A 27,850-nucleotide genomic window follows, 5' to 3' on the forward strand; every position below is an offset into this window, starting at 1 on the left:
CTCTTGGTGTGTAGACTTTTTTTAAACCTTTTCTTCTGTACATTTGTGCAGCCATGTGTGTGCATGGATGTCTCATTATGCCTATATATGTATGTGTGTGTGTATGGGTTCCCAGCCTGTGCATGCAGCCAAAGTATGTATGTGTGTGTGCGAGCATTTGTGAGATTTAAATGCATGCATGTGTGTGCAGCCTTTATGCATGTGCATGTATAGCTACAATATGTCTATATATGTATGTGTGTGTATTTGAGCAACCTATATTTGATATGTGCATGTATGTGCAGCTTCTACGTGTGTGTGTGTGTGTGTGTGTGTGTGTGTGTGTATGTGTGTGTGTGTATGTGTGTGTGTGTGTGTGTGTGCGTGTGCGCTTGTGTGTGTGTGTGTGTGTGTATGCTGCCGATGTGGGTGCAAGTAGGTACAGTATGGCTTTATATGTATGTGTGTGTCTCCCCCTTTGTGCAGCCCATATCTTTTATGAATGCATGTGTGTGTGTGTGTGTGTGTGTTCAATTTTTATGCGTGCAGCCTAAATATGTGTGTGACTGTATGTCTCCTGTGTGTTGGTGTATGTGTGTGCAGCTATGTCTACAATATGCAGCCTAAATATGTTATGTATGTGTGCGGCCTGCATATGTGTATGTGATTGTAAGTGTGTGTGTGTGTGTGTGTGTGTGTGTGTGTGTGTGTGTGTGTGTGTGTGTGTGTGTGTGTGTGTGTGTGGGTGGGTGGGTGGCGGTTTCAGTGCTTTGTTGTGGCTTGAAGAGGGAAAGTGCTTCAATTTCAGTTTTTTTAAAGCATCCTGAGGTCCCGGTGGGGGGCAGGGGTGGTTGGTGGTGGTGGTGTTTCAGGGTTTGCAGGGTAATAAAAGCTGCGGGTCGTGATTGGCCGCTGGAGTGAGGTAGAGACCCCCGTTCTGATCAGGCATGATTATAAATATGGAAATGTAAAAAGAAATAACATGCACTAACCCCACCCCCTGATTAAAGAGCAGAAAATATTAGATATAACAATTAGGAAGCAAAAAAAAATCTAGAAGAAACTCCTGCAAAGCACTGAAAACGGAGAGTGAGTGATGTTCCTCCTCCTCCTCTTCCTCCTCCTCCTCCTCCTCCTCTCCAGTCTGATCTCCATCACCTCTCAGTTCCTCTTCACTCCAGCAGCTTCTTCTCTCCAGGTTGGATCTTCAAACTTTATTTGTAATCATCCCCGGTCCCCTCCCGCCATGAGGACGCTCTCCCCGGTTGCCTCCTCTTGCTTCTTCATCCTCTCCTCCGCCGTCTTCCTCTGCTCCCTGTGCGCGTTCTTACGCGGGGCCTTCGCGCAGGCGGCAGGCGACGGCGGCGCGCTCCGGCGCGGGTTGACATGGCAACACAACGGCCGGGTCTTCAGCATCCTGAGCAGCGGCGGCGGCGGCGGGATCAGGCCGCCGGGAAGGAGGCGGTCGGGCTCGGCGCGCCGCGGGGGACCGGTGCCGGTCCCCGGTGGAAGGAACCACTCCGGCACCGCGGTCGTCCCCGCGTCCGAGGCGGAAACGGCGGCGGTGAGACCGGAGGACCGGATGGTCGGCGACGACCCGTACAACCCATACAAGCCGTCCAACTACTATCCTTATTACAACTACTACAACTCCTACTACCGGCCCCGCGCCCGTGCGCGTCACTGGCACGGATACGGAACCGGATACCACCAGCACGGTACGGAACACCCTTCCTCTCATTCCATAATAATAATAACAACAATAATAATATAGCAATAAAAGTAATCATAATAAGGATCATGATGATAATAATAAAACATTTTTAATGACTCTGTGTACATCTACATAATAAATTAAAAAATGTTGTAATCTTTATTTCCAAATTTTGGGAAATTTTTCGTCATTTATCCAAAATATTTATGCCATTATTATTCTAATAATCATATTCTATTATTTATTTTTCTCCGAGGGGTAACATTCGGGGTAGTTTGGCACCCGAGCGCAGATCCAATATATAAAATTCATAAGAGCTAAATATATGAAATTGTCACCCTCTTAAAATGATCGCCTAAGTCACTTTTCCAGATTTTTCAGGAAACACAAAAAATTGAACCATTTGACGGAGTCTTACAAGAGGCAATTTCTACTAAAGGGGTAGAATGGCACAATCTGTTTGACTGAGGATGTAGGCAATTTTGCCAGAACAGTCAGCATCATGAGATGATTTAGGGAAAAAAAACATTTTTGTAAAAAAATGACAGGCGATCATTTTAAGAGGGTGACGAAATATAAGATCTCTCTCTATGTAAAATGAAATAAAGATATAAAATACAGGTAGATAAAATAAAGTGAGGAATTAAAGTCCCACATCTGTAAATAATCAGTACATCTGTACAAATGGCTGTACATCTATAATAATTGTTGTTAATGTTAATAATTAATTGTTATTGTTAATTGGCTGAATTTGGGACCTTTTAAAACATGTTTCTTGCATTTATTCTTCTGAAAAATTTAGTTGTTTTTTTTCAAATGTGATGAATGAATGAGTTGGCCTGCTGCTGAAATACATCCATTAAATACAAAAAAAGGAAATAAATATGGTGTAATAAAAGCCTCGTGTATCATACCTGCAGGTACAAAACAATGATAATTGCAAATATTAAATGCAATCATTAATAATTGTAAATGTATATGGGGTAAAACTGCCTTGAGAAACAAATCCTCCCACCTGGAGCCTGCTGTTTGTTTTATTGGCCTGTTAAGAGAATTCGAGATCCACGTCATGTGAAGTCAGGCTGATTTTCCTCTCTGCCTGAGGTTCGATTTTCACTGGTTGAACTTTCACCCTCAGCCGGTGCAACAGCTTAGAGGGTAAAAGGGGGCATCTGGTGCATATCTTCAGAGTACTGCACCACCTGGATGAACATCAAAGTATCGACTGATGGCCATTCATAGATTTATTTCAAATATACCATGAAAACCATGCAGAAAACATGAAGAAATGTATTGGATCAAACGTTTCTGTACTATTTACAACAAATCAACGAGAAATTAATGAGAAGATTAGCCAGAAACTACTGAAAATATGCAAGAAAGTATTTATGATTGTAAATCTCAGGCAGAAGTTACATTTCAAAGAAATGCATTCACATTAAAGTAATTGTCAAAAACAAAAAAAATCAATGAACACTTTAAAAGAATTTGTAACAAACTAAAACTCAAAATTAAGAGTGGGTTAGAAAAACAAATGTTAATGAAATCACATGAAGCTAGAAATAAGTTATTTAAACAGAAAACATCCCCCCTGAAAATGGAAATTGCCTAAAACTCTGTAACAAATAGTCAAAAAAATAATTAGCGATAAAAGGGATAGTAAAATAAAATAAACATGTTGAAGGAATCATCAATAAACTGATAATTTACTTAAAAAATTTAGTAAAATCTTCTTGTCCAGTGTCTTTTAGTCAATCACTTCCACACCGAATAGAACTCCATCATCCGATCAAGTTGTTGCTGTGTTTTCATCAATCCATCGTGGGGATAAGACATGTTGAAAGTGGACGCGTCCTCAGTGACCTCTTGGTTGCCATGGCGCCGGTCAGCTGACCTTGTCTGTGTGACCCCAGGTCTGCCGGACCTGGTTCCGGACACGTACTACATGCAGGCCGGCTCCTACGTGCAGAGACTCTCCATGTACAGCCTTCGCTGTGCCGCCGAGGAAAACTGCCTGGCCTCGTAAGTCACGTTTTTTTTTAAGTCCAAATACATACGACATCTTCTAGTATTTCTGATTTCCTGCTACAGTGTATTATTTGCACAAATATTCAGGGAGTTTGATTTCCTGTTGCCTCCCGCAGCTCAGCGGCCTCGTCGCGGGATTATGACGTCAGGGTTCTGCTGAGGTTCCCCATGAGGGTGAAGAACCAGGGAACCGCAGACTTCATGCCCAGCAAGCCTCGATATTCCTGGCAGTGGCACAGCTGCCATAAGTGGGTAACGCTAGCTGCTAGCTTCAAAGAGCTAACTACCGTATTAGCACAGTTTTTTGAGTCAAATTACACATTTAATCCCAAATGTGGGGTTCCTTCACTGGCGCCAGTGTAATTTGTCTTTGATTTAAAGGTTTTTGGATGAATTGACATCATAGGTGATACAATTAAAGGTTAGCTAGCCTAGCTAAGCGTTAATTGTAGCTAGGTGTGCAGCTACAGTATGTTAGTGCTTCAATGAATCGGCCGATAGCATTAGCTTCAATTTGCTAGCTGCATATGATTGTTTACTAGATAATAGTTAGATGCTGTTCTGACTGGGACTCATTGCTGCTAAAAGCTGCATGTTATGTCTGTCATGCTTGTTGTTTCACACAAAAAGAATGAACAATTTAATTTTTTAAGGAAAAAGCCCCACTAAGGAAAAAAATTGGGGGGAAAAAAACAACTAATAAGATTATTTATTATACTAAAATATATTTCGTATTCATGAAAAAAAAAATGTTTACCCTGTCATTTTTTATTTGTTGTATTTTTTAAATTTGTAGTTGGCGTGGCGCAGGAGGTAGAGCGATCTTCTTTGGAACTAAACATTCCTGGTTCGATTCCCCGGCTCCTCCTTATGTGTCGTAGTGTTATTGAGCAAGACACTGAACCCCTAAGTGCTACGCTGGTCGACGGCAGCCTACTGCTCATGGTTCTTCCATGATGGGTTAATTGCAGAGAACTAATTTCCCCTCGCGATTTAATAAAGGATAGATTATTATTAAAAGGACTTCTTGTGAAGACTTAGGATGGAATAAACTTAATTTCACGAGTGCATTGTAGGGGGTATTTTTAAATTATTTGAGATAATTCTAGATTTTTTCTTTTTTAATTCAGGTAATATTCAGGTAACATCAAAATATATATTTAATAACATAATAGATCTCTCGGTTGAAAAAAAAGCAGTGGGTAGAGTTCTGTTTCCGGCCACCGGAGGCCCCACTGAGCATATGGCCATGTCTTGTTTCGCCCTGTTTTGCAGTCACTACCACAGCATGGACGAGTTCAGCCTCTTTGAGCTGCTGGATGCCACCACCCAGCGTCCGGTGGCCGAAGGTCACAAGGCCAGCTTCTGCCTGGAGGACACGTCGTGTGACCCGGGCTACTACCGCCGCTTCGCCTGCACCTCCCACACTCAGGTGTGTCTTCAAACCTGTCGCTGCATCGTCTCGCTGCAGTGAGTGAGTTTGTTTTTGCGCTCAGGGTTTGAGTCCCGGCTGCTACGACACGTACAACGCCGAAATCGATTGCCAGTGGATCGATATCACTGACGTTGCACCGGGACAGTACGTCCTCAAGGTGAGTTACCTGCCTGGAACCTTCCTCAACATCATATTCTGCTCCTCTCACTGGGTCCTCTGGTGGCCACAGCTGGAAATGTAACTGTCATATAGGGGAGAAAAAAAAATAAAATTGAACACATTTTTAGCTTAAAGAAGCTAAAAAATTAACAAGGCGTCTTATTAAAATCATTTAGTAAATATCTGGAAATTAAATAAGAAATTCCAATGAGATATGAATCCAGTTACCAAAAAAAAAAAAAAGAATTAAAATTTATTTTAAAAAATGACCCAAAATGGATCAGGAAACTTCTGCAAATTCTACGACATTGTCCCAAGATAAAGTTAAGAAGATTTGTGGGGAAATTATGGAAATTGATCGAAAATCATCCAGATACCTGCAGAAATGTTTTTGTTCATTAAATTTGATGAAAGTTAAAAAGAAACTTTGTCATAAGAAATAAACTGTAATAAGCAATGAACTTAATTGGTTATAAGAAATTAACACAATGGAAAATGAGCTGAAATGAATGGTAAAATAAATGTTTCTAATAATTTTTGTGACAAAAATAAATGATATTTTGTCACAAAAGGGCTACATATCTAAATTCAATTTCCAGAAATGTACAAAAAAATGACACCAAAACTGCCAATAAACTTCCCGAAATAGAGAAAAAAAATCTGAAAATGAAATCAAAGTTTGTGATAAATGGGGCGAGGCTGGATAAAAGTATGTTCATTCTGTCGTTGCCGTCCCAGGTGACCGTCAACCCGAAGCAGCAGGTTCCAGAGTCCGACTTCAACAACAACGTGGCCCGTTGTGACGTCCATTTCACCGGCGCCTCTGCCCACCTGTCTGGATGCAGCACCTCCTCGTGAGCAAACACCCCCCCTTGTCGATCCCTTGCTGGGGGGAGCCGGACAACACACTGAGCGCCAACAAAAAAAATCACCTGAAACTCTGGAAACCAGCTGGCAGATATTCTGAAATCACTTAGCGATAAGAAAAAAATACAAGAAAAGACCTGAAAATGAACAAGTATTGACAGAAAAATTGACCAAAAAAAAATGTATTTGAAAGTCAACAAAAATTTAAAGAAAAAAATACATGTAAATGGATAAAATATCTGAGAAATTATGTCATACAGTGCAGGCTCCAAAAGTATGAATGTAATGTCTTATATAGGAGTAAAAAAAAAGTGATCCAAAAATGAAGATAAATTCTCCATGAAAACACACAAAAATAAGATAGCAATGATTTTAGAATTTGGAAAATTTGGGGGAAATCTCTGCCAAAAGTTGTGAAACAGGAAACTCATCTTCATCGACCATCAATCGCTGGGGATCAATACTTCCTTTCTGTTCCTGATTGGTGTGTGTGTGTGTGTGTGTGTGTGTGTGTGTGTGTGTGTGTGTGTGTGTGTGTGTGTGTGTGTGTGTGTGTGTGTGTGTGTGTGTGTGTGTGTGCGCGTGTGTGCGTGCGTGTATGCGTGTGTGTGTGTGTGTGTGTTTCAGCCACTGACAGCCTGCATCAGCTTGGAGGAGGAAGAGGAGTGGAAGGGGGAGGTGCAGGAAGAGATGTGGTGAAGAAATCAACCAAAACCAGATGAGATTGAAAATAAACTGAATGATATTTCATTTTTTTAAACAGCTTTTTTCAAATGTTTGTCATTTTTCTGATGTGACGTCATTAAAACTCAGGGGAGGGAAAACAAAAACTGACTGGACTTTATCTGGAAAAATCCTGAAATGAAGATAAAGAGACCCTAGAATAAGAAAGGAGTTTCAAAAAGATATACATGTAACCATCAGACACGACAGGAACATACATTTGGAAACAATTCAGAGATTATTGGAAAATAAATCAACAATAAATGAAAGACCTTGATCAAACAATTTCCTGAGCTAAGCGAGTACATTTACGATGATAACAAAATCAAGGAAAAAAAATCTTAGATATTGAGCTAAAATTATCAAATTCTTCTTTTAAAAATTAGCAAAAAATGTAATCATCCGTAGTTTAAACTTAAGATCTCACAGCAGAGCAAGAAATTGGTGCAGTACCAGACTTGACCAGCAGGTGGCGCCGTAGAGGCGCCGACAGGCTGTAACCGCAGTCTAAGCGAAGGCTGCAATTACCGAGCTCCTTATAGACTCCGACGCCCGACACACACACACACACACACACACACACACACTCATACTAACACACACACACATGCACAAACTGTATCACTCATTTCCCGGTTCATTCGTGACAGATCTTATTTTTCGTTTTCCAAAGTTCCAGGAAATCAAACAACAAAAACACAAAAATCATACCAACCCCTAATCTTGAAATAAAGATGAGTATGAAAATGAACTAAAATGAAGTTGAGATAAAGATGAACCCCCAGATTACGTGGAAAACGAATGATATGTTAATCTGTAAGAGAGCAAAAATAATCGCAGGAAATTCCTGAAAATTAAGAGGAAAATAGAGGCCCACAAAAGAAAATTGTGCAGTGGTTACTATTGAAAAGAATAAAGAAATTATCATCAAATCATACCAGCTCTACGACTCCAACAATAATATTTAATGTCGTCAATAATAAAGAAAATACAACTCCAGCACAATGTTTGGGAGTATTTAGGGATTTTTAAATGTTTTGATTATTTCTTTTTTTTTCTTTGTCTAACACATTTTTGCTTCTACTTCTAAATATGAACTAAAACATGCGGATTTGTTCATTGACATGCGATAAGGATAATTATGTAACGGTAGAGTAACGGGTAACAGCCCGGGATAACGGTTCCCCTTCCCCGTCGGAGCGGCTGCCCTCCACGGAGATCGTCTATTCCAACGACGACTCACCTGTTGGGACGTCTTTCTGTCCGATAAACACGCTAGAAATACTTTATTTGGGAAGTTTGTTTATTTCAAGGAAAACACTGTGCTACTGGCAAACGGACTGGGGTATTCATAGAACTAAGACATAAAAGGGTAATTGAATTCTTTTTTTTTTCCCCTTCAAATTATTTCAGACAGAAATATTCTGTGGCCGAACAATTCAATCATGATTAAACAGTGTGATGTTTATTTTAAGAATTCAGTGACTATTTCGTGATGTACCCATTCACAAACACTTGATTCCCTTTTTGATTTCTGATTAAACGTCATCTTTTTTGAATCTTCTTCTTCTTCTCCTTTCGGCTTTTCCCCTCAGGGGTCACCACAGCGAATCTATCTTCTCCATCTAACCCTATTCTCTGTATCCTCCTCTCTCACACCAACTACCTTCATATCCTCTCTCACTATGTCCATAAATCTTCTCTTTGGTCGTCCTCAAGACCTCCTGCCTGGCAGCTCCAACTCCAGCATCTGTTTACCAATATATTCATTATTCCTCTTTTGTCCATGACCAAACCATCTCAAGTCTGGCTTCTCTGACCTTCTCTCCGAACCATCTAACATGTGCTGTTCCTCTGATGGACTCATTCCTGATCCTATCCATCCTGATCACTCCCACAGAGAACTTCAACATCTTCATCTCTGCGACCTCTACCTTTGCCTCCTTTCTTTTCCTCATTGAAATTGTTTCTAGTCCATGCAGCATCACTGGTCTCACCACTGTCTTGTACACCTTTCCTTTCATTCTGGCTAATAGTCGTCTATCACATAGTACCCCTGACACTTTTCTCCACCCATTCCAACCTGTTTGAACCCGTCTCTTCGCCTCTTTTCCACACTCTGAAATCCATAATCCTCCAACTTCTTGACCCCCTGTAGCCTCACCGTTCCACCCGATGTCCTCTCATTAACATACTTATACTCGGTCTTGCTGCGACTAACTTTCATTCCTCTTCTTTCCAGAGCATACCTCCACTTCTCTAGATTTTCCTCAACCTGTTCTGTGCTCTCACTGCAGATCACAATGTCATCTACAAACAGCATGGTCTATGGAGATTTCTGTCTAACCTCATCTCGCAGCCTGTCGATCACCAATGCAAACAAGAAGGGGCTCCGAGCTGATCCCTGATGGAATTCCACCTCCACCTTGAACTTCTCTGTTACCCCTACAGCACACCTCACCACTTTCTCACAGCGAGCATACATGTCCTGCACCAGTCCAACATACTTCTCTGCCACTCCAGATTTCCTCATGCAATACCAGAGCTACTCTCTTGGCACTCAAACGTCATCTTTTTTGAATGAATCGTTATTATGGCATGTTTTAATTAATGTCCTTTTTAATGAATCACAATTCTATTTTTATTAAATTATACCTGTGGCCCTTTTCTGGTCGAGGTAATTTGACTATATCTTCATTTGACTACAACACCCCTTAATTTTTTTTTTCATTTGTGAAATTATACCTAGAACTTTTTATTCACAGCTTATTTTCACTAGAAACACATTTCCATGCATCTTGATTATTGGGGCAGCACGGGTTCGATTCCTGGGCCTGACAGGGCCTTTCTGTGTGGAGTTTGCATGTTCTCCCCATGTCTGCGTAGGTTTCCTCCGGGTACTCCGGTTTCCCCTACCACTAAAAAACATTTACAATAGGTCAGGATGAATAAGAGTGTGTTTGTGAGCGCAACTGTGGGACAGCGGATGCAAATTAGCCCATGGCTACAATCCGGAGTGGTGTGTTTACAAGAATGTCTCATGTGTGTTCATTAACAAGCACTGTCCCAATCAAATAAATAAATACATTAAATACCACCTGAACCCAGTCACCATCAGAGGTACAGTAGTGGACATTGTGGACAACTACAAGTACCTGGGTGTCCACTTGACGTCTGCAGGACCATGCTGCAGATGTTTTACCAGTCGGTGGTGTCCGGCGTCATCTTCACGCTGTTGTGTGCTGGGGCAGCAGGCTCAAGGCAGCTGACACCAACAGACTCAACATGCTCATCAGGAGAGCTGGATCTGTCCTGGGAGTGGAGCTGGAGTTTGTTGTGCAGGTGTCAGAGAGGAGGATGCTGAGGAAGCTCCTCAGCATCATGAACAACGTCCATCACCCCCTGCATGCCACACTGACATCCTGTCAGAGCTCTTTCAGTCGTAGATTGACACAACCAAGGAGCTCCACTGAACGGCACAGGAGGTCTTTCCTACCTGAGGCTATCAGACTTTTTAATTCCTCTCCCTTCAGCCGCAGGGAATCTCAAAATCTTTGTACTTATGACCTTCAGATAAGATAAGAAGATAAGAACAACTTTATTTATCCCGTAGGAAATTGTTGTGCCAGAGTTTCAAGTAAAACACAACAATAATAGATAATAAGGAGGGAGAATAAGAAATACAATAGAATATAAAGTGTCAAAGTAGAGGCTATCAAGTGTTTTAAGGTCTTAAAAAGTACAAAGATTTGAATATTTTATAATAATAATAATACATAAGATTTGTATAGCACTTTTCAAGGTACACAAAGACGCTTTACAAGTTGACGACAGAAGACATAGAACATACACATAGTTAATGGGAAGAGCTGTAGGTGTTGTAGGTGGTTTGGAAGAGGTGGGTCTTGAGGTTTTGTTTAAAGGAAGACAGTGAGTTTGACTCTCGGATGGCTGGGGGGAGGGAGTTCCAGAGGGTGGGGGCGGCGATGGCGAAGGCTCTGTCTCCCAGGGTGCGGTACTTGGACTTAGAGATTGGAGTGAGGAGGTTTGCATCCGAGGAGCGAAGACGACGCGCTGGAGAGTGGCGCCGTAGAAGGTCGGTGAGATATGGGGGGGCGAGGTTGTTGTTGTGCTTTGTAGGTGGTGAGGAGGATCTTGAAGTGAATGTGTTGTTTGATGGGCAGCCAGTGAAGTTGACGGAGGATGGGGGTGATGTGTTCTCTGGAAGGGGAGCGGGTAAGTAGTCGGGCAGCAGAGTTTTGGACATATTGCAGTTTTTGAAGGGCATTAGAGGGGAGGCCATATAGGATACTATTGCAGTAGTCGAGTCTGGAGGTGATAAATGCATGGATTAGTGTTTCAGCAGCAGAGGGTGAAAGAGTGGGTCGGAGGCGTGCTATGTTTCGGAGCTGGAAAAAAGATGTTTTGGTGATGCGGTTTATGTGTGGCCTAAAAGAGAGTGCAGGGAGAGTGCATTTTATAGCCTTGACTTGTTACTTAGACACTTTATAGTTTTATTTGTATTTCTTATACAATTTCCTACTATTATTCACATTGTTATGTTTTACTTGAAACTCTGGCACAACAATTTCCTTCGGGATAAATAAAGTTGTTCTTATTCTTATTCTTATTGTTTACATATGTGTAAAAAGAAAAAAAAGTGGCATCCCAGTTTATTTTTCTTAAAACATTATTATACATGATATTATCAACATATAAGATTTGGTATTATTATATACATATTATACATTATAATTATTATTATGATTATTTTTCTAAAAATGTATGACCCCGGTGTTGGGATCTGCGGTGGGAGTGAGACCTCTGTCCGCTCCGCCCTTCTCTGCTCTCCATATGTCAAAGTCTTTGTGCCTTTAGACAGCGAGGCGACAGGAGGGAAAAAAAACAGCTGGATTCTCGCTGCCCCGCTAGCGGCTCGGCTAACGCTCCCCAGCCTGCGAATTCTTCTCGGCCGCCGGACTCCCTCAAGGTACCGTATCGCCAAACTGTCCACGAACCGGGAAGAGAATCCCCCCCCCCGCTCCCCGCTCCCGGTCGGTGGAGTGTTTTATCCACCCGAGCTTTGTTTTTTGACCCGTTTTTTTCCAAGTGAGTGGCGCTAGCCTCCCCCCGTCGTCTAGCATCCCTGGATGCTGATTAGCGAGCTAGTTTAGCTAATTAGCTTCGCTCGGCTACACGGGCAGGTATCGGCGGATTAACGGAGCTACCAAAGCCGGGAGCGGGAAGGGGGGTGGCGAAGACGGAGAAAAGCCGCTTTATAACACGCTTCCCATTCGATTTCTAATGTGTGTGTGGCGGGGGGAGACGGAGAAAACAGGTTTAGTTGCTTTGAGCACTTTCACTGGTTGGAAATAACGGAATTTCGGCGACAATTACACGGCTAGAGATCAAAGTAAGTGAGCGGGGAATTGAAGCCAAAACGCTGCCCAAAGTTGGTCACGGCTGTTGTTTTTGTGATTGTATCAGCGCTCCGGTGGTTCGGTTTTAGTGCACTTTAAATCAAACTCCGCCGTTTTTACCCCCGAAAAGTAGGACCAAGAAAAACAGATTAATGCACCGAGAAACCTTTATAAGTTTATAAAGCTCTTTTTAATGGTCTTATTTTGAGTAGGAATGTATGATTATTTTTTTTTTGTTTGTTCAAGACCGTTCACAAAAGATGAAAATCCTAATCTTAAATTGCCTTTGGAAATCTAAAATATAATAAAAGAAACATATTGTAAGATAAAGTTGTGAGCAGTGTCTGCCTCTCTGCTGCTTATATTCCTGTTTACTCTATATTGCTCATTCATTATTTCCTTAGATCATTAAATCAATTTTATTTTAACTCCCAGCTCAGAAAGGAAATTCACTTTTTCATGAAAATATAACTTGTTTTCCACTCTCATTCACTGAAAAGAAAAATTGATCCAGTTTCTCTTGAATGTAACAGGGTTTTCCTTTAAACAGGATAGGAGTCATTTGCCAACAATTATTTTTGGTTCTGTTTGGTAGTCTGTTTAAACATGGAGACATATTTATAATTGAATTGTAGTGTAGCGGGAGGAAAACAACTTCCAGGTTTTTTGGTTTTGAAGTCACAGTTTCATGAGAAGGTGGGGATTTTTCGGTCTTTTTCATGGTTTCTGGTTCCTCTGTCATATCAGGACATCTCTCTCTTTCTCTCTCTTTCTCTCTCTCACTGGCTGTTGTTTTTTCTCCTGATTTTATCAGTTACTTTCTCCCGTAATGAGAAAATTCTTGGCAATTACCAGCAAATATAAAAAAACGTAAAATTTGATAGATAACTAATCCAGAGAATTAGCAAGAAATTGAACTGTGGAAGGGACGAGGCATAGACTGTGGACATGTTAAGAGATATAAACTGCCAAAAGCATTAATTATATATTTAAACAGATTACTATTTTATTTAATGATATTCTTTGAAAGGCTGCTTTTTAAGCCACCCTGAAGATTCATTATTTTTTTTCAATTTTAAAATAATTAAAAAATGTTCAGAAAGTCAAACCTTTGGCGTGAAAAGGATGAAATCCTCTTTTACCAAAGGAAATTACCTAGGGATAGAGTTCACGTTGAATTTCAGCCAAAAAAACAAAAATCAACTTAAAAAGCTTACAGGCCTGAGAACCAATCATGCAATCAGTGCGTCACGCTCCCTCTTCATCCTCAGCTCGGCCTGGGATGGGGCTGAGGCTCGGGGCTTAGTCTCCCCTTGGTTGTGGAGGAGGTCAGGGGTCCAACTCTCTTGGAGCAGGTCCCTCTTCTTCACCCTGCAGCAGTGAAAAGTTCAGACTTTCAAAATGGACCCTGGCTGTGTGAGACTGTAATACTGGCCTTCAGCTCAATATTTAAAAAAAAATCAGGAGGGGGTTTTAATGCTGATTGTTTACATAATGTCTTGCTTATTATCATGATAACAATCTTCAGTGCGGATAAAAGTGTTTGTGTGTCTGTGTCTATGCGTGTGTGTGTGTGTGCAGCTGCCGGTGAGGCTGATGATGGTGTGTAAAGATGGAGGCTCCTGAATATCTGGACTTGGATGAGATCGACTTCTCTGACGACTCCGTGGTGAGTGAGACGCAGCTGCCCCAGTATGCGGTGGTTATGTAGGTACTATATTTCATATAGTATATCGATGCAGGATGTTTCAAAGACATTATAAATACTCATCATGTCCATAGTGTGGCTGCACTGTATGTTATAAATGTTATCTGGATGCTATATAGTTGTTTGTCACACTCACACACACAGACACACAATTCTGTGTGTTGTGTCTGTTCCCAGCATTGTTTGGTTGAATGTAGGTTATGTAGGCGTCTGATTTTTGACCCTGACAAGCTTTTTTGTTTCGACTAGCTTTTCAGTAATGTTTTGTATAATCTCCTGCTTCCTCTGTGTCTGTTCTCCAAATCGACAGGCTTTTTTTGTTTGAATACAGCTCAGACCTCAGGGAAGTCACAAGTATATTCAAGTGATAAAATAACTTTTGATCAATTTATTTGATGGTTAGTTTTTTTTTTCTTGACACACTGAGATTATGGTCTGATTGTTGATTCAGTCCAACAATTTTTGAAACCTAATCCGAGAACCGTCAGGCTCCAATAATTATACCCCAGAAGGTGAGACTGAAGACTGACCATCTCTCGTCTGCATCTCAGTACTCAGTCACATCTCTGAAGAGCATCCCGGAGCTGTCCAGGAGGAGCGAGGCGCAGCCCGAGGAGAGACCAGGTGACCCCCCGTTCCCCACTGAGACAACCGAATCAAAGAGCTGTGAAAATAAGGCTATATCAGACCAAACAAATGGGACAGGAAGCTCAGGAATGTGTGACTAATTGCCACTTTACCGGTGGTGTTTTCCCATGATGCCTTGCTGAACTCGCTGAGTGAATAAGTGGAAAATTAACTTAGAAGCAAGAAAAATCCCCCGATTTAATCTGAGATAGATGATTGGCTCTGCTTATAATCTGATATTTCGCCGCTTCAGTGCAGATTAAAAAGTCTACCGGTGTGTGTGAAACCTTATGATTCTGACTGGACTGCTCTGGTCCTGCAGCTCCAGCCATCAACTGGAGCCGTGGCGTCTCCTGCCACACCGGTGGGGGAATCAAGGCCACGGGCCTCATTGAGGCGCCAAGTAAGTTCCGCCCTGTCAAGAGGGTCTCGCCTCTCAAACACCAGCCGGAGACCACCGAGTCGGACTGCGACGGGAAGGCCCAGGTGGGGGCGCCGGAGGCCGGCAAGGACGGCAGCGGCTCAGACAAGCAGACCCCACCCTCCACTTCGTCCTATGATGGCCCGGCGGGAGGGAAGCCCAAGGGACAGGATGGCAGCGGCGTGGGAGGCAACAACCCGCAGGCCCTGTTCGGGGAGCTGGAGCACTATGACCTGGACATGGATGAGATCCTGGATGTTCCGTACATCAAGTCCAGCCAGCAGATGTCCACACTGCCCCGCGTCCCTCAGGATAAGCGGGCGGTGCCAGGAGGGGGCACCCTGGAGAGGAACCGAGCCGGGGGCCTCAAGAGCTCTACCCTAACCCTCGGAGAACCGCTGAGCCTGGGTAGCAGCTCGCAGACACAGGTAGATGAAAAATCCTTTTCCGCTCTGCATCCACGTTACAGACGTGTGTATTGTAATGACTTGCTGCATCCACCCATGTGCTCCCTCAGTACTGCGTTCTGTCTCCGGTCAAGTGGTCGGACCTCAGGAAGTCCAAATCTGTGGATCCAGACCTGCAGCACCTTCACGGCTCTACCGCTGGAGCCTACCAGCCGGAGCTGCTCCCCTCGTCCTCCACCTCATCTGGCCTCCTCAGCTGCTCCTCGTCTATGTCTTCCTTCCCTGACGCTGGTCGGTGACATGCTCCGACGCCACGTTGTCGTCTTCCACTGGTGACGCTGTCGTAATAATAGCGTGCTCTGCTCTTCCTCCAGACAAGATGCTGTCGGCCAGGGTCTTCCCTGACTCCCAGACCCCGAGGGGAGGCGCTGAGCCTTCAGGGGGCTCCGGTCTAAACTTTCCCCTGCCGGGCAGGCAGGAGGGCCCCAAACCCTGGGCCCCTGGCCCCACCGGGGGAGGAGGGGTCGGGGGAGGCGGGGGATTCAGGGGGTTTGGCAGGGGGGTGGGAGGCGAGACTGATGAGGAGACGAAGAAGAACCAGAACATCATCAACATCGTTAGGGAGGGGCAGATTTCACTGCTGGTGAGTGACTGTGTTTGAAATGAGTTGTGTGTGTGTGTGTGTGTGTGTGTGTGTGTGTGTGTGTGTGTGTGTGTGTGTGTGTGTGTGTGTGTGTGTGTGTGTGTGTGTGTGTGTGCGCGGGCGCATGCTTGCGTGCGCGCACGCACAAGAGAGCCTCCGCCCAGCCAGTAAGCTTGTTTTCATGAACCGAGCCTCCCCCGCTCTGTGACTGTCTCAGTCTATAAATAAAGTTGTTTTTTTTTTTTTTGTAAACCTCCTTCAGCCCCACCTTGCGGCCGACAACCTGGAGCTGATCCGGGATGAAGACGGGAACAACCTGCTGCACATCTCGGCCTCCCAAGGCCACGCGGACTGCCTGCAGCACCTTACATCCCTTATGGGGGAGGACAGCCTGAATGAGCGCAACAGCCAGCAGCTCACCCCAGCAGGCCTGGGGGTCAAGGTGGGCCATTCGAAACCTCAGGCTCCATTTCTTGAAGCCATTTTATTGTCTGCTGTTGATTCCTAACATTTATAGAAATTCTTACTGGTCTTCATGTAATTTTCCTACTTCTGCTTACTTGTTCCCTGTACTCTGTGACTATTTAAAACATTACCAGATTTTTTTGAAAGACTTTTCTGCACTGACTGACCGAGTTAACCACAATTTAAAAAAAAATGCAGAGGAAAAAGATGATTAGAACTTTTAAAAAAGGGGCTGGTATATCGGAGTGAAAATTACTGGCATGATTTGCTGCCAGTCACTGGCCTCTCTGACCGTCTGCTACCGGCCAATCGTTGACGTAGCCGTCTGTTCAGTGATTGGTGGGCAGCAGCCGGTCATTGAGGTCACACAGCTGCATGATGGAGGTTTTTGATAAAAACTTGGACGGCAGCAGGAAGTCTGCTACATTCGGGATGCCGAACAGGAAGTGTGTTATCAGAGACAAGCTGTAGGCTGCGTGCTGATTGGCTCCTGTCGCCCCGGCCATCCAACAGGATGAACATGTTCACCTCATAAATCTGTAAACACTGATGCATTGTGGGAAATCTCCCCTGCTTGAAACAAAAAGAAACAGCTGTGTGTGTGTGTGTGTGTGTGTGTGTGTGTGTGTGTGTGTGTGTGTGTGTGTGTGTCTCCAGAACGGTCACTTGGAGTGTGTGCGGTGGATGGTCAGTGAGACAGAGGCCATAGCAGAACTGAGCTGCACCAGAGAACATCCCAGTCTGATCCACTATGCCGCCCGCTATGGACAGGTAGTCCTTTGTGTGTGCATGTTTTTGTTTGTTTGTCAGGTAGACTGGTCATATTAAAATGTGTGTGTGTGTGTGTGTGTGTGTTTGTCCACGTCTGTCTATTGTTGTGTCTGTGTGTGTGTGTAGGAGAAAGTGCTCTTGTGGCTCCTTCAGTTCATGCAGGAACAGGCCATTTCTCTGGATGAGGTGGATCAGAATGGGAACACAGCGGTTCACGTAGCGGCACAGTACGGACACCTCACCTGTATCCAGGTAACACCAGTGTAGCCATGTCTTCTCCTACTAACATCTAACTAAAGTTTTGTCCTTGTCAGCGGCTCACCCTGCTGGCAGGAGGGGGTCTGCTGGCTGACAAAGTAAACGTGGGTGTGTTTTGCGTCCAGACACTGGTGGAGTACGGCTCCAACGTGACGGTCCAGAACCAAGCTGGGGAGCGTCCCTCGCAGAGTGCCGAGCGGCAGGGACACACCACCTGTGCCCGCTACCTGGTCGTCGTGGAAACCTGCATGTCGCTGGCGTCACAGGTTGTCAAACTTACCAAGCAGCTCAATGAGTGAGTCCAAATCTCTTTCCTTTGGGAAAATTATCAAACACTAAAGGGACGTAACTGATGAAGATATAATCAGTAAATAATTTTAAATTAAAATCCTAAAAATAAGAAATATACTTAAAAAGGGAGGGGAAATATTCCTAGAATATCTAGGAAAAATAGTAAGAGTCTACCTTAGACTAAAGCAGTAATTTATTTGATAAATGCGGCTGGAAATTTCCTGAATGTGCGTTGATGAAAGAATCAGCTGCTGTTTTGTTTTTAATCCAGATTTTTTTGTGTTGCAGACAAGCATCGGAGAAAATTAGTTTACAGAAGCAACTGCAGAGACTGATGGACCCCAACAAGACCGAGGGTACACCGTCCAGATCTCCCAGGTAACACAAACAAACACACACACACACACACACACACACACATACACACACACACAGCCAGCATTACATATCACTGTTTCTCCTAACTGTTGTTTTTTTTTTCCATTCTGACGTCCATTTCCATTTGATATTCAACCTTCTTAAGAAAGCCATTGCTGATATTCGCTGCTGTTTTTCTGTTTTATTTTTTGTCTTATGCCTCTGGAAAGGTTGTAATAGATGTTTTCTGACAATCTTTAGATCCCTGTCTTCCAACAGGTAAAGGCGGACTTTTTTGTTTTTACATCTCTGGGTTGTTTGATCCTGGTCTCCAGGCATGAACTCTTGTTCTCACTCGTTTTCAGTTCAAGCAGCGTCCTGCTGGGATGATCCGTGTCTCAGCACAGTGCCGCGGTAACCGCTGCTTCCTGTCTCCTACAGCTCCCAGCAGCCCCCCCTGGACGCCTGGCCAGAGATGATGCTGACGGCAGAGGGGACACCTGGCGACTCCCACTGGCTGGTCCGTCAGGGAGGCGCGGGGACCGACTCCGTGCTGCGACAGCTGCTAGGGAGGGAGGTTCCCGAGCCGCCGTGTCCCCGCCGAGAGGCCCCCCGCAGGCCGGGGTTGGCCGAGCGCCGCGAGCTGAAGCTGGCCCGCCTGAAGCAGATCATGCAGCGCTCGCTCAGCGAGTCCGACTCAGACGCATACCCCCCCGAGGAGGGCAAGGCCGGCACCGTGCGGCCGGATAGGCCTACGCACCTTCCGATCATGGAGGAGGAGCCGGTGTCAAATCACCTCCATCTGATGATGAGGAAGCATCTTCCGGCCTCCTCCTCTGCAGGGGAGAAGAAGCTGGCTTTTTCTGTCAGCGGGTCCAAGTCTGTGGATGTTGCGGGGTACAATCCCTCCCCCACCTACAGCGACCCGGAGGCGCCCGACGGCAAAACGCCTGACGCCGCTGCCGACCCCCAAGATGCCCCGAAGGTGGCGACCAGTCCCAAGAGCGCTCTGAAGTCGCCGTCATCCCGCAGGAAGACGTCGCAGAACCTTAAGCTGAGGGTGACCTTCGACGAGCAGGTGCACCGCGGCCAGGAGGCGGAGCCTACCAAAGGCAGGACTCCCACTGCAAGCTCCGAGGGCAAGCGCCCGTTCGGAGCCTTCCGCTCCATCATGGAGACGCTGAGTGGAAACACGAACCACAACAACAACAATGGCGGCAGTTCGTCCGGTGCTCAGAACTCGCCGGGCAGAAAGTCGGACAGTAAGAGCAGCCCAGGCGCGGGGGGCGGAGCTAAAGGCAGGAGCAAGACCAGCAATGTCTGACCAGCCAGTGCCTGATGGGGTGCCGTTTGGCCAGACCATAGTGTCAAGCAAAGGGGCAGCAAACATTAAAACCAACCAGGTGTTCCAAATATTACAAACCCCACAATTTTAAAGGTGTTTGATGTGACAGTAAAAATCATTTCAGGAGCGAATGCTGTCTTCAGGAGGAAGTGAGAAGTAAATTACATCAAATGTCATCAAAGCAACCTCGCTTTGATTGGCCAGAAAATGATGCTGCAAAGGAAGTTTCCCAAAGATTTAAGAACAAATTAGCTTCAAAATTTATCTGAGAAATACCCTGAGGACGTAGACGGGAAGTAGACCTGCTACTTTTCGGCTCAGGACAGAGATGTCTAGGTTATGCTGCCTCCTCATGTTCGCCGCCTCCGACTTCAGCTTCCAGTTTACAGCCTGAGAAACAAGGCGTATGTGTATGTGTATGTGTATGCGTGTGTGAGTGTGGGGAGTTCACGTCGCCTCCTGCAGGTGAAAGTACTAATATTTATTCTCACCCCTGATTTGACCTCTCCTGTAGGTTTGATGTCAGAGAGCAGGGGGTCGACGTGTTTTTAAAACCACTCTTTATGTTATATTTAAGTTTTTGTTTTTTTTTTCCATACTTTCACAGAGTTGAATCAGAATCACTTTCTGTCTGAGGCAGGCAATGTATGTTTGTGTGAGTACATGTATGTGTGTGTGTGGGGGGGTGTAGACATACAGTGTCCTCGGGGGGAAAAAACCCGCAAAAAATAATCTTTTTTTTTTTTTTTTTAACCAGATTCACTCCTGCATACTTTTTAATTCATGCAACACAAAGTGGCGCCGTCTGCAGGCAGCCGCTGCTCTTGGTTGCCCTCTGGTGGTGAGGGGCAGCAGCCGAGGGTGCAAAGCCGCTCTGGCTCCCTCTGGCGGTCCAGGTGTTATTGCACCTGTTTCAGCGGGGAAGCGGCCACTAGTCTAGGATTGGAAATCCATAGGTTCTGACTCTTACGTTGAAATTAAAATGAAATCATAATTTGCAATTGAATTTAAAACTAAGTATTAATTATTAATTAAGACTGAAAGGATAGAGAAGAAAAGAGTAAATCATTTATTTATTAATTATTGTGTAATCGAAACATTTTTATTGATAGGTAATTTAAAAATTCCAATAGTGAGAATGAAAAGGCACCCATTGTTGAAAAACTTTACAACAAAAAACACTTCAATATAAAATAAAAATCGAATGAATCTGTTGAAAACTAACCCAGATTGTAATTACAAGACAATGCAAATCAGGAAGTCGCTGCAGTGAGACGGAAAAGAGCAGAACTACTTCTTTTAAGATAATATCACAATTGTTTTTGAGAATATATAGTTTTTATTTGTTTGTTTGCTTATAATATCATTCAGCGCCTTCATTACCCACCATGCAACTGTACAAAACTTAGTGAGGTTCTTCTTTGGAACTGTTTCCAGATTATTCTTGTGCTTCTCTTTTGCCGAATGGGTTCCTTCGGCTCGACGAGACGACTCGGATTAGAAATGTCAGTTGGACGAAAGTTTGTTCAGTACTTTTTAAAAAATGTCCAACGTGACCTTTTTACTAACCGGCGACCTTGATATCTTCCACCTTGTCAATCAAACTGAAATAAACTCTTTTCATATTTCTGGTGTTCAAAGATTTCCAGTTTCTCCCGGAGCTAAGAGCAGAGCAGAGCCTGAGCCGAGGGCAGCCGGTCGACATCTGGTGAGGAGAACCCCTGCAACGGCAAACAAACCAAAATAAAACCCACGGCTTGTAAAATACCCCCTGAAAAAGTATACATTTAAAAGAAAACCCCTGAAAATGACTGAGAAATTCCTTTACAAATGAAGTAACCTGAAGAAGAATGAGAAAATCCAAAATATTTAACTTAATCAATTGTCTCGATTACCTGGAGTTTGAAAAATGAATTAACATGGAATTGGAGTGATAGATTACTTAAAACAATATTTTTGCCTTTTTAGGTCTAGAGAAATAATTTAATAGAAAATTCACTGAAAGGTAGAGGATGCTACTTTGAAATTGAGAATGCCATTTTGAAATAAACAGCAGGAAACAGATTTATTGTAAATTAAAAGAAAATTAGCAGATCAGAGAAAATAATTGCTCCTGAGAAACAAGTCATACAAAATATGGCAGAAAAAAATACTAAGAATGGCTGAGAAGCAGTCAATAATGGAGAAATTAGCAATGGAGTAAATTTGTTGAGAATGTACATTAATCTCCAAAAATCTGTGGGATTTAATAAATGTCAGAAAATGTCAGAAAATAATAGACTATATAGTTACCTTAAAAATGACCTGCAGATCTGAGTCTGATGGGGACAACCAATAAAAACAACATTTGCTGTTAGGTCATTTGAAAAACAATTCCATAGAAACAAGTCTTTAGAGGTCAGAGGTCAAGGAGATGTGTTTTTATGGGCCAGGGGGTGTAATCAAGAAATATAAAAACAGGAGTGTCTCTTCAGGACAGGGGTTTGATGGGGGATGAAGGGGGAGTTAAACTGATAAATTAGACCTCATTTATTGGACAACAGTTTGAGTCGATTCCCAGAAGCCGCCGGGTCCAGCCTCCTCTGCTAATTGGTCCGTATACGTGTTTGTGTGTGTGTGTGTGTGTGTGTGTGTGTGTGAGAGCAGGCTGGTCTGCGGGCGCGCGCTCGTGCGGCGTGGAAGCGGACAAGCGAGCGGCGTCCTGACAGGCGGCGGCGAGTCACGTATGGATTTTTGTGTCTGTTGTTGCTCCTTATTTATGTGCTTCTTTTACTCAGTCAATCACATTTAATTGACACCGCTGGGCGCCCCCCCCCCCCCCCGCCACAACCCCCACCCCCCGTCCTTAACTCCCCCAGCACGCCAGTATGACAGGCCGTTAATGCCAGGAGGAGGAGAGGAGCTTCTCCTGCCCAGGAGGAAGGTGTTGGGGGGGCGGGGTGGGCGACGGGCCGAGCCGTCAACGGCATTAATTGATGGAGCGACATCGATGATGGAAACTAATAAATTCAACCTTTAAGGAAAAAGATAATGAGACGCCGCCCGTAAACAACATTCGTCTTTGTCCGGTGACATCGGGATCAAACCAGGAAGGAAGTGAAACTCAAACCTCCCGGATCTGTTTCCATGACAGCAGGAGACGCCGGTTGACCCCGAGTCCTTTAGGGGGCTCTAAACGGTGATCTGTGTTTGCACGGCGGCAGCTTGGAGCTCCGTCTCCTTCTAGTAGGAAGTGTTCTGCTTCTGCTTCTGACCCAAACTGGGTTTTCACCATGTTCTCCCGCTTGGGTTCTTTGTAAAAGGTCATGAGGTTTGTTGCAGACTCTAAATTGTCCATATTGGTGATCGAGAGGGTGAATGGTCAGATGTCTTTGATTGACAGCTGCCCAGTCTGGGTTAAGCCCCGCCTCCTGGCTCAGGGACAGCTGTGATTGGCTCCAGCCCCCCCTGTGAATAGGGTGAGATGTGTAGAGTAGGAATGAATGAATGAATGAATGAATGAAAGGCTTGTTTCTTCAGAAACAGGAACTTTGTGAAAGAAGTTTCATAAATAGAGGAACTGATGATTTGTCAACAATCATTAAAACTGTAAAAAAAAAAAAAGAAAAAAAACAATAGGAAGCTGCTGACAGAATTCCGCCGAATGTCTCAAGTGACTGAAATCGAGAAAAAAAAAACAGTCAACAGGAATTAATTTGTCCTTAAACGTCTCTGAATCTTCAGTCTCACAAACTGAGGCTTTAAACACTCTTTTCTGCTGCAAAGCTTATTTTTCTTCTGTGTTTTGTCTGTTAAACTGAGACAGAATCGTCTCTTCATCTGTCAAGAGACGAAGAGCAGTAAAACCTTCAAGCTGACAGTAAACACAGCCATTACCCCTCTCTCTCTCTCTCTCTCTCTCTCTCTCTCACACACACACACACACACAGGCTTGTCGTGGTATTTACCGGGAAAGCATTGCCGCCCCCCCATCACCACCCAGCCTCTCCCATTAAGGCTGAGCAGGAGTCCACTGGGAGGGAAGGGTTATCTTTTGCAGGAACCTTTAAAAAGCCATTGGTGGTTTGGGGGCTGATTTACGACGACACTTTCATTCTCAGAGTCTTTTTATTGGAAAATGTTTTTCTTTCCTTACTGGGTACCATTTACAGGTTTTCCAGACAAAAAAGAATCCTGAAAATTCGCTAGAAATTCAAAACTGTGTTTGAAAGCAGGTGTCTGGTGGCTCTCTGGGGATTAATTGTGTTTACATCAGCAGATCATTAACTATATTAACAAAAAAAATGAAAATAGTTTGAAACAACAACAACAACAAAAAAAAAAAAAGACAAAACAACCCATGGGACAAGGCAGAAAATAAGTTGAACAGAATTGGCCAGAAAAGGTTAGGTTGCCCTAAAAATGATTTTAGGTTGCCCTAAAAATGATAGTATTAACAAAACAAAACTACAGAAGATCCATCCATTGTCTGCCACTTATCCTGCTTCATCTTTAAATTCTTTATTTAGTAGCCGTCAGTAAAATGATACATTATTCACATTCCTTCGAATCTGATCTTTGACCTCTGACCTCATGTAGCGGCAGCCTAGTTGCCGTTCCAGTGCGGGACAAAGACCAGCGTGTCCAATGATGGTTGGTTATCATAGCAACCAGCGTCGCAACTGTTCCCTCGGTCATCTGGGCGAAGTGAGGGTCACTTGCCAGTGGCAGTTGTGAGGCAGAAGGGGCAGGGAACGATCTTGGACTGCTGCCACACCTGTATGCAGTCCCGGTGGATGATGTGGTTGCAGGACGACTTGAGGCGCTGTTCTGGCTCCACTTGGTTCAGACATATAAGACAAAGCGGGGTCTCCAACTGGCGGCCCACAAGCTCCACCACCTCGTCCGTGGTCAGGCCGGCCATCGTCCCTCGGTCGTTCTTCACCTTCTGCAGCAGCGACCGCAGCTGGTCGCGGGTGCAGTTGGGGAAGCTGGAGCCCAGTTTCTCCAGCAGGCTCTCCAGTTTGGCAGCCAAGTCTGAGGGGGGAGGCGGGGAAGGAACCACCGGGTAGGCGGGCTGGAAAGGAGGGGACGGCGAAAGGCCGGGCCGCGAGACGGTTGCCCCGGCGGGGCCCTGGACACATTGCAAACCCTGATGCTGTGGTGCATGAAAGCGGTGTTGGAGCTGCATTTGATGGGGGGATGGAGAGCGGTGGAGGTGCTGGCGCTGAAGCAAGTAGTGATTGGGAGGTTGCGGGACGATAGTGGCTCGAGTCAAGGGGGGATGCAGTGTCCGCATCAGCAATTTGAACCTTAAGTCATCCTGCCAGGGAGACACAAGGTTGAACATGAAAAAAGGTGTTGCATAATACCACTGTGCACCCGCGGGGGTGACAGTGAGTCAGATAACTAAGTAGCTTCAGGAGATAAGGGCTAATTAGTGAGCAACAAATACAGGTGTGTGTCTGTCCATATCAGTGTGTGTGCATTCGTGTATCTGTTTGCGTGTATCTGTGGATATAAGAGTTTGTGTACGTGTGTGTATCATACCATGGGCACCTCGGGTAGTGACATTATGTTGAATTTTGGCAGAGATTCTGGCCTTCGTCCCTGTAGCAGCTGCTGCCGAGCATCCTGGAAGCGGCTCTCCAGGTTGGCCTGTTTCTGGCGGACGGCGGCTTCCTCCTTCTCCCATCTAGGACGCTCCTGATGGAACTGCTGGGGAAAGTCCTTCTCCAGACCTGACAGGTACAGCGCCACCTGTGGGTATGAGGTAATGTGGTAGATTTTGGACGGCATGAGGAAAAGCGTGAGCGTCCCCGTCAAGTCATCTCACCTCCCTCAGCCAGGCGTTGACGTAACTCATGATGAGATCTCGCTGACTCTCAAGGGCAGCGATCTCGTCCCGCAGCGCTTGTTGCTTCGCCTCCTTCGCCTCCTTCTTCACCTGATCCATCTTCTGCCTCAACTCGTCCAGCTCCTCCAACCAACGCTTTTGATCATCCTCCTGCTCCTTAGCCAGCACCACCAGCTTCGCGTCTTCCGCCGCCAGCTCCTCATTTAGCCTGTTGGCCAGCAGGGGTGCCGAGTTATAAATCCGGGCTCACATGACGACGAAGCAGGCGGCGGTCGTTCACCTGCTTCTCTCCTCCTCGGCCTGCAGCTTGTTGTTGCTCATCTCCTCCTTCTTAGACAGGAAGGTCTGCTTTGCGGTCTGGGAGTTGTTCAGCTGCAGCTTCACCCTCACCAAGTCCAGTTTCCCCAACAGAGCCTGAGGAAGAAGAGGGGGAACACTGAGAAGAAGATAACCAAGAAAAGCAGACAATGAAGAAGCCCATGCCGCCTTCATCGACTCAACCGGATCTCTCCTGATTCTCTCAGCTTCTTTTTAAAGAACTTTTTGGAATTTTGCTGAAAATATATGGCCCGGTTTTGACAGTGACCCTTTTCCAGGCAGTTTTCCCCCCTCCCCTTCTAATAGGGTGTAAAACACATCCTGCTTGGAAACACCATGGAAAAAGAGTAAGTCTAGAACTCATTCTATACTTTGAATGTGTGTGTGTTTATATGTGTGCGTAAGACCTGGTGCTGGCGCTTGCCGTCCTCCTTCTTCTTCTGCAGCTGCCGGACAAGTGCAACGTGCTCATCCTTCTCCTGCTGCAGCTGCTTCAGCAGGTTGTCATGGCGATGCTTCAGGTCTTTATTGACCTCCATCATGGCTTCCACCTGCAGCTCCCAGTCCTCCTCAGTGTTCACGCTAACCTCCCTACTCATTATGTTCCCTGCCTCCGTATCCATGACAACTGGGGCAAAACAGTAATCAGAAGATGTGATACGGCCTTTTTCAAGATTGTATCTATAGAAAAGATCGACATCTCAGGAGTCCCTAATTTGTAATTTGGTACAATTGATTTAATTAATACAATTTCTTGTTTCAAGATAATCAGAACTTCTGCAAAAAAAATCTGGAATTTAAACAATAATCTGGAATAACTAAACCTACAATTTAATGATAAATTAACGAAATACCAGGTAACAATTTCCTAAAATGTAGAGTTCACTTCCGCCATAAAAATCCGAGAAATTGAATCGAATTACCATGAAACGAAACTTAATCCGAAATGAAGAAATGAAAGAAATAGTCGTTGTTCTAAAATGAAAAACTAATCAATTTATATTTCTAATGTCTTTTCGGCATCGGAACCGTAAAATGTAAAATCGGAGGTCGCCCGTCTTACTTTCCTCCGCCGACATCCTGCCGAGCTGCAGCCGCAAATCGTCGTCCTCCGCCGGGTCGGACACTTCCGCCTCCTCCGCTGTAGCCACTTCCAGATTAGCATCCATGCTAACCGGTCTGTCGTGAGAGCGTGAGTCCCTTCGAGCACCGGACGGAAACGGTTCCGGTTCGAACCTCAGCTCGTTAGTAAGTTTTTAAGACGTGTTTTTAAATAAAACCAGTGTTGTTATAGTTGTCTTGTTACAATGACTCCCCGCTGTGCTGCCGGGGTGTGTAACACTGAATATGGTCCGTATGTAACACGGAACCCCTCCTCGCTTATTTCGGGTCAAAGATCGTCTATTACATCAATGTTTACTCGGGTGGGAAATACGTGATTTTTTATTTAAATATCGACGGCAATCGTTTGTTTCGATGACAAATGTCGCGTGTAGTGCCACTAACTGCAGTTAGTGGGATAGTACTCGTCTTTTATTCAGAAAATGAAATAGTAGCCAAATTACTTTATTTTCTGTTAGATTTTCGGAAGTGCCTTTTATTCAGATCTGGCCACATCAACGATCATACCTTGTTTATTTTTCTCATCTCCACATTTTTCATAGTAGTATATTCTAAAGAAATTTGCTTGCATTTTTGCCATTTTTTTGGGTTGCCAGCTACTCATTCAGGATAGATTCTACCCGTTTTAAAGCAAATGACACAATAGAGACACTGCTCCGTGCCCGAGCAGTGTCTCCCTGTGCCGGTCCCAAGCCCGGATAAATGCAGAGGGTTGCGTCAGGAAGGGCATCCGGCGTAAAACTTTTGCCAAAACCAAATATGCGAGACAACCAAAACTATACCATACCGGATCGGTCGCGGACCGGGTTAACAACGATCGCCATTGGTACTGATGACCTACAGGGTACTAATGGTAATTGGGCTACTGTGGGTCGAAGAACAAGAACAAGAAGAAGAGGAGGAGTGCGTGTTCGGAAGCAGAGAGAGAGGAGGAAAGGAAAGAGCCTGGGACTGAG

At 44.7% G+C, this 27,850-nt stretch overlaps 3 protein-coding genes across 4 annotated transcripts; 2 read left to right on the forward strand and 1 right to left on the reverse strand.

Annotated features, from left to right (window-relative positions):
* Positions 1-1,225: 1,225 nt before the first annotated feature.
* On the forward strand, positions 1,226-6,945 carry lox (lysyl oxidase). The gene is made up of 7 exons (XM_086169206.1): positions 1,226-1,697; positions 3,607-3,715; positions 3,838-3,969; positions 4,997-5,153; positions 5,218-5,313; positions 6,054-6,169; positions 6,810-6,945. Exons 1-7 carry the CDS (start codon positions 1,226-1,228, stop codon positions 6,814-6,816), a joined length of 1,089 nt encoding a protein of 362 aa, XP_086025332.1. The 3' UTR covers positions 6,817-6,945.
* A 4,839-nt stretch (positions 6,946-11,784) lies between these two features.
* On the forward strand, positions 11,785-21,220 carry sncaip (synuclein, alpha interacting protein). 2 transcript variants are annotated; one of them, XM_086169975.1, is made up of 12 exons: positions 11,785-11,895; positions 13,907-13,994; positions 14,585-14,657; positions 14,983-15,509; positions 15,599-15,779; positions 15,863-16,131; positions 16,394-16,573; positions 17,254-17,367; positions 17,494-17,619; positions 17,751-17,920; positions 18,205-18,294; positions 18,715-21,220. In XM_086169975.1, the coding sequence occupies exons 2-12, from the start codon at positions 13,938-13,940 to the stop codon at positions 19,595-19,597; spliced, it is 2,670 nt and encodes an 889-aa protein (XP_086026101.1). In that variant the 5' UTR covers positions 11,785-11,895; positions 13,907-13,937; the 3' UTR covers positions 19,598-21,220. The 2 variants fall into 2 exon arrangements, with proteins under 2 accessions (XP_086026101.1, XP_086026102.1); XM_086169976.1 differs by lacking the exon at positions 11,785-11,895 and adding an exon at positions 12,237-12,318.
* A 2,577-nt stretch (positions 21,221-23,797) lies between these two features.
* On the reverse strand, positions 23,798-27,124 carry rnf214 (ring finger protein 214). The gene is made up of 6 exons (XM_086169712.1): positions 26,836-27,124; positions 26,180-26,400; positions 25,735-25,868; positions 25,434-25,662; positions 25,148-25,357; positions 23,798-24,920 (listed from the first exon to the last, which is right to left on the reverse strand). Exons 1-6 carry the CDS (start codon positions 26,939-26,941, stop codon positions 24,312-24,314), a joined length of 1,509 nt encoding a protein of 502 aa, XP_086025838.1. The 5' UTR covers positions 26,942-27,124; the 3' UTR covers positions 23,798-24,311.
* Between the last annotated feature and the right edge of the window lie 726 nt (positions 27,125-27,850).

The sequence above is a fragment of the Fistularia commersonii genome, chromosome 22 (assembly GCF_037954325.1).
Source record: "Fistularia commersonii isolate RoL2024-O1a breed Wild chromosome 22, RoL_Fcom_v1.0, whole genome shotgun sequence".
Taxonomy (NCBI): domain Eukaryota; kingdom Metazoa; phylum Chordata; class Actinopteri; order Syngnathiformes; family Fistulariidae; genus Fistularia; species Fistularia commersonii.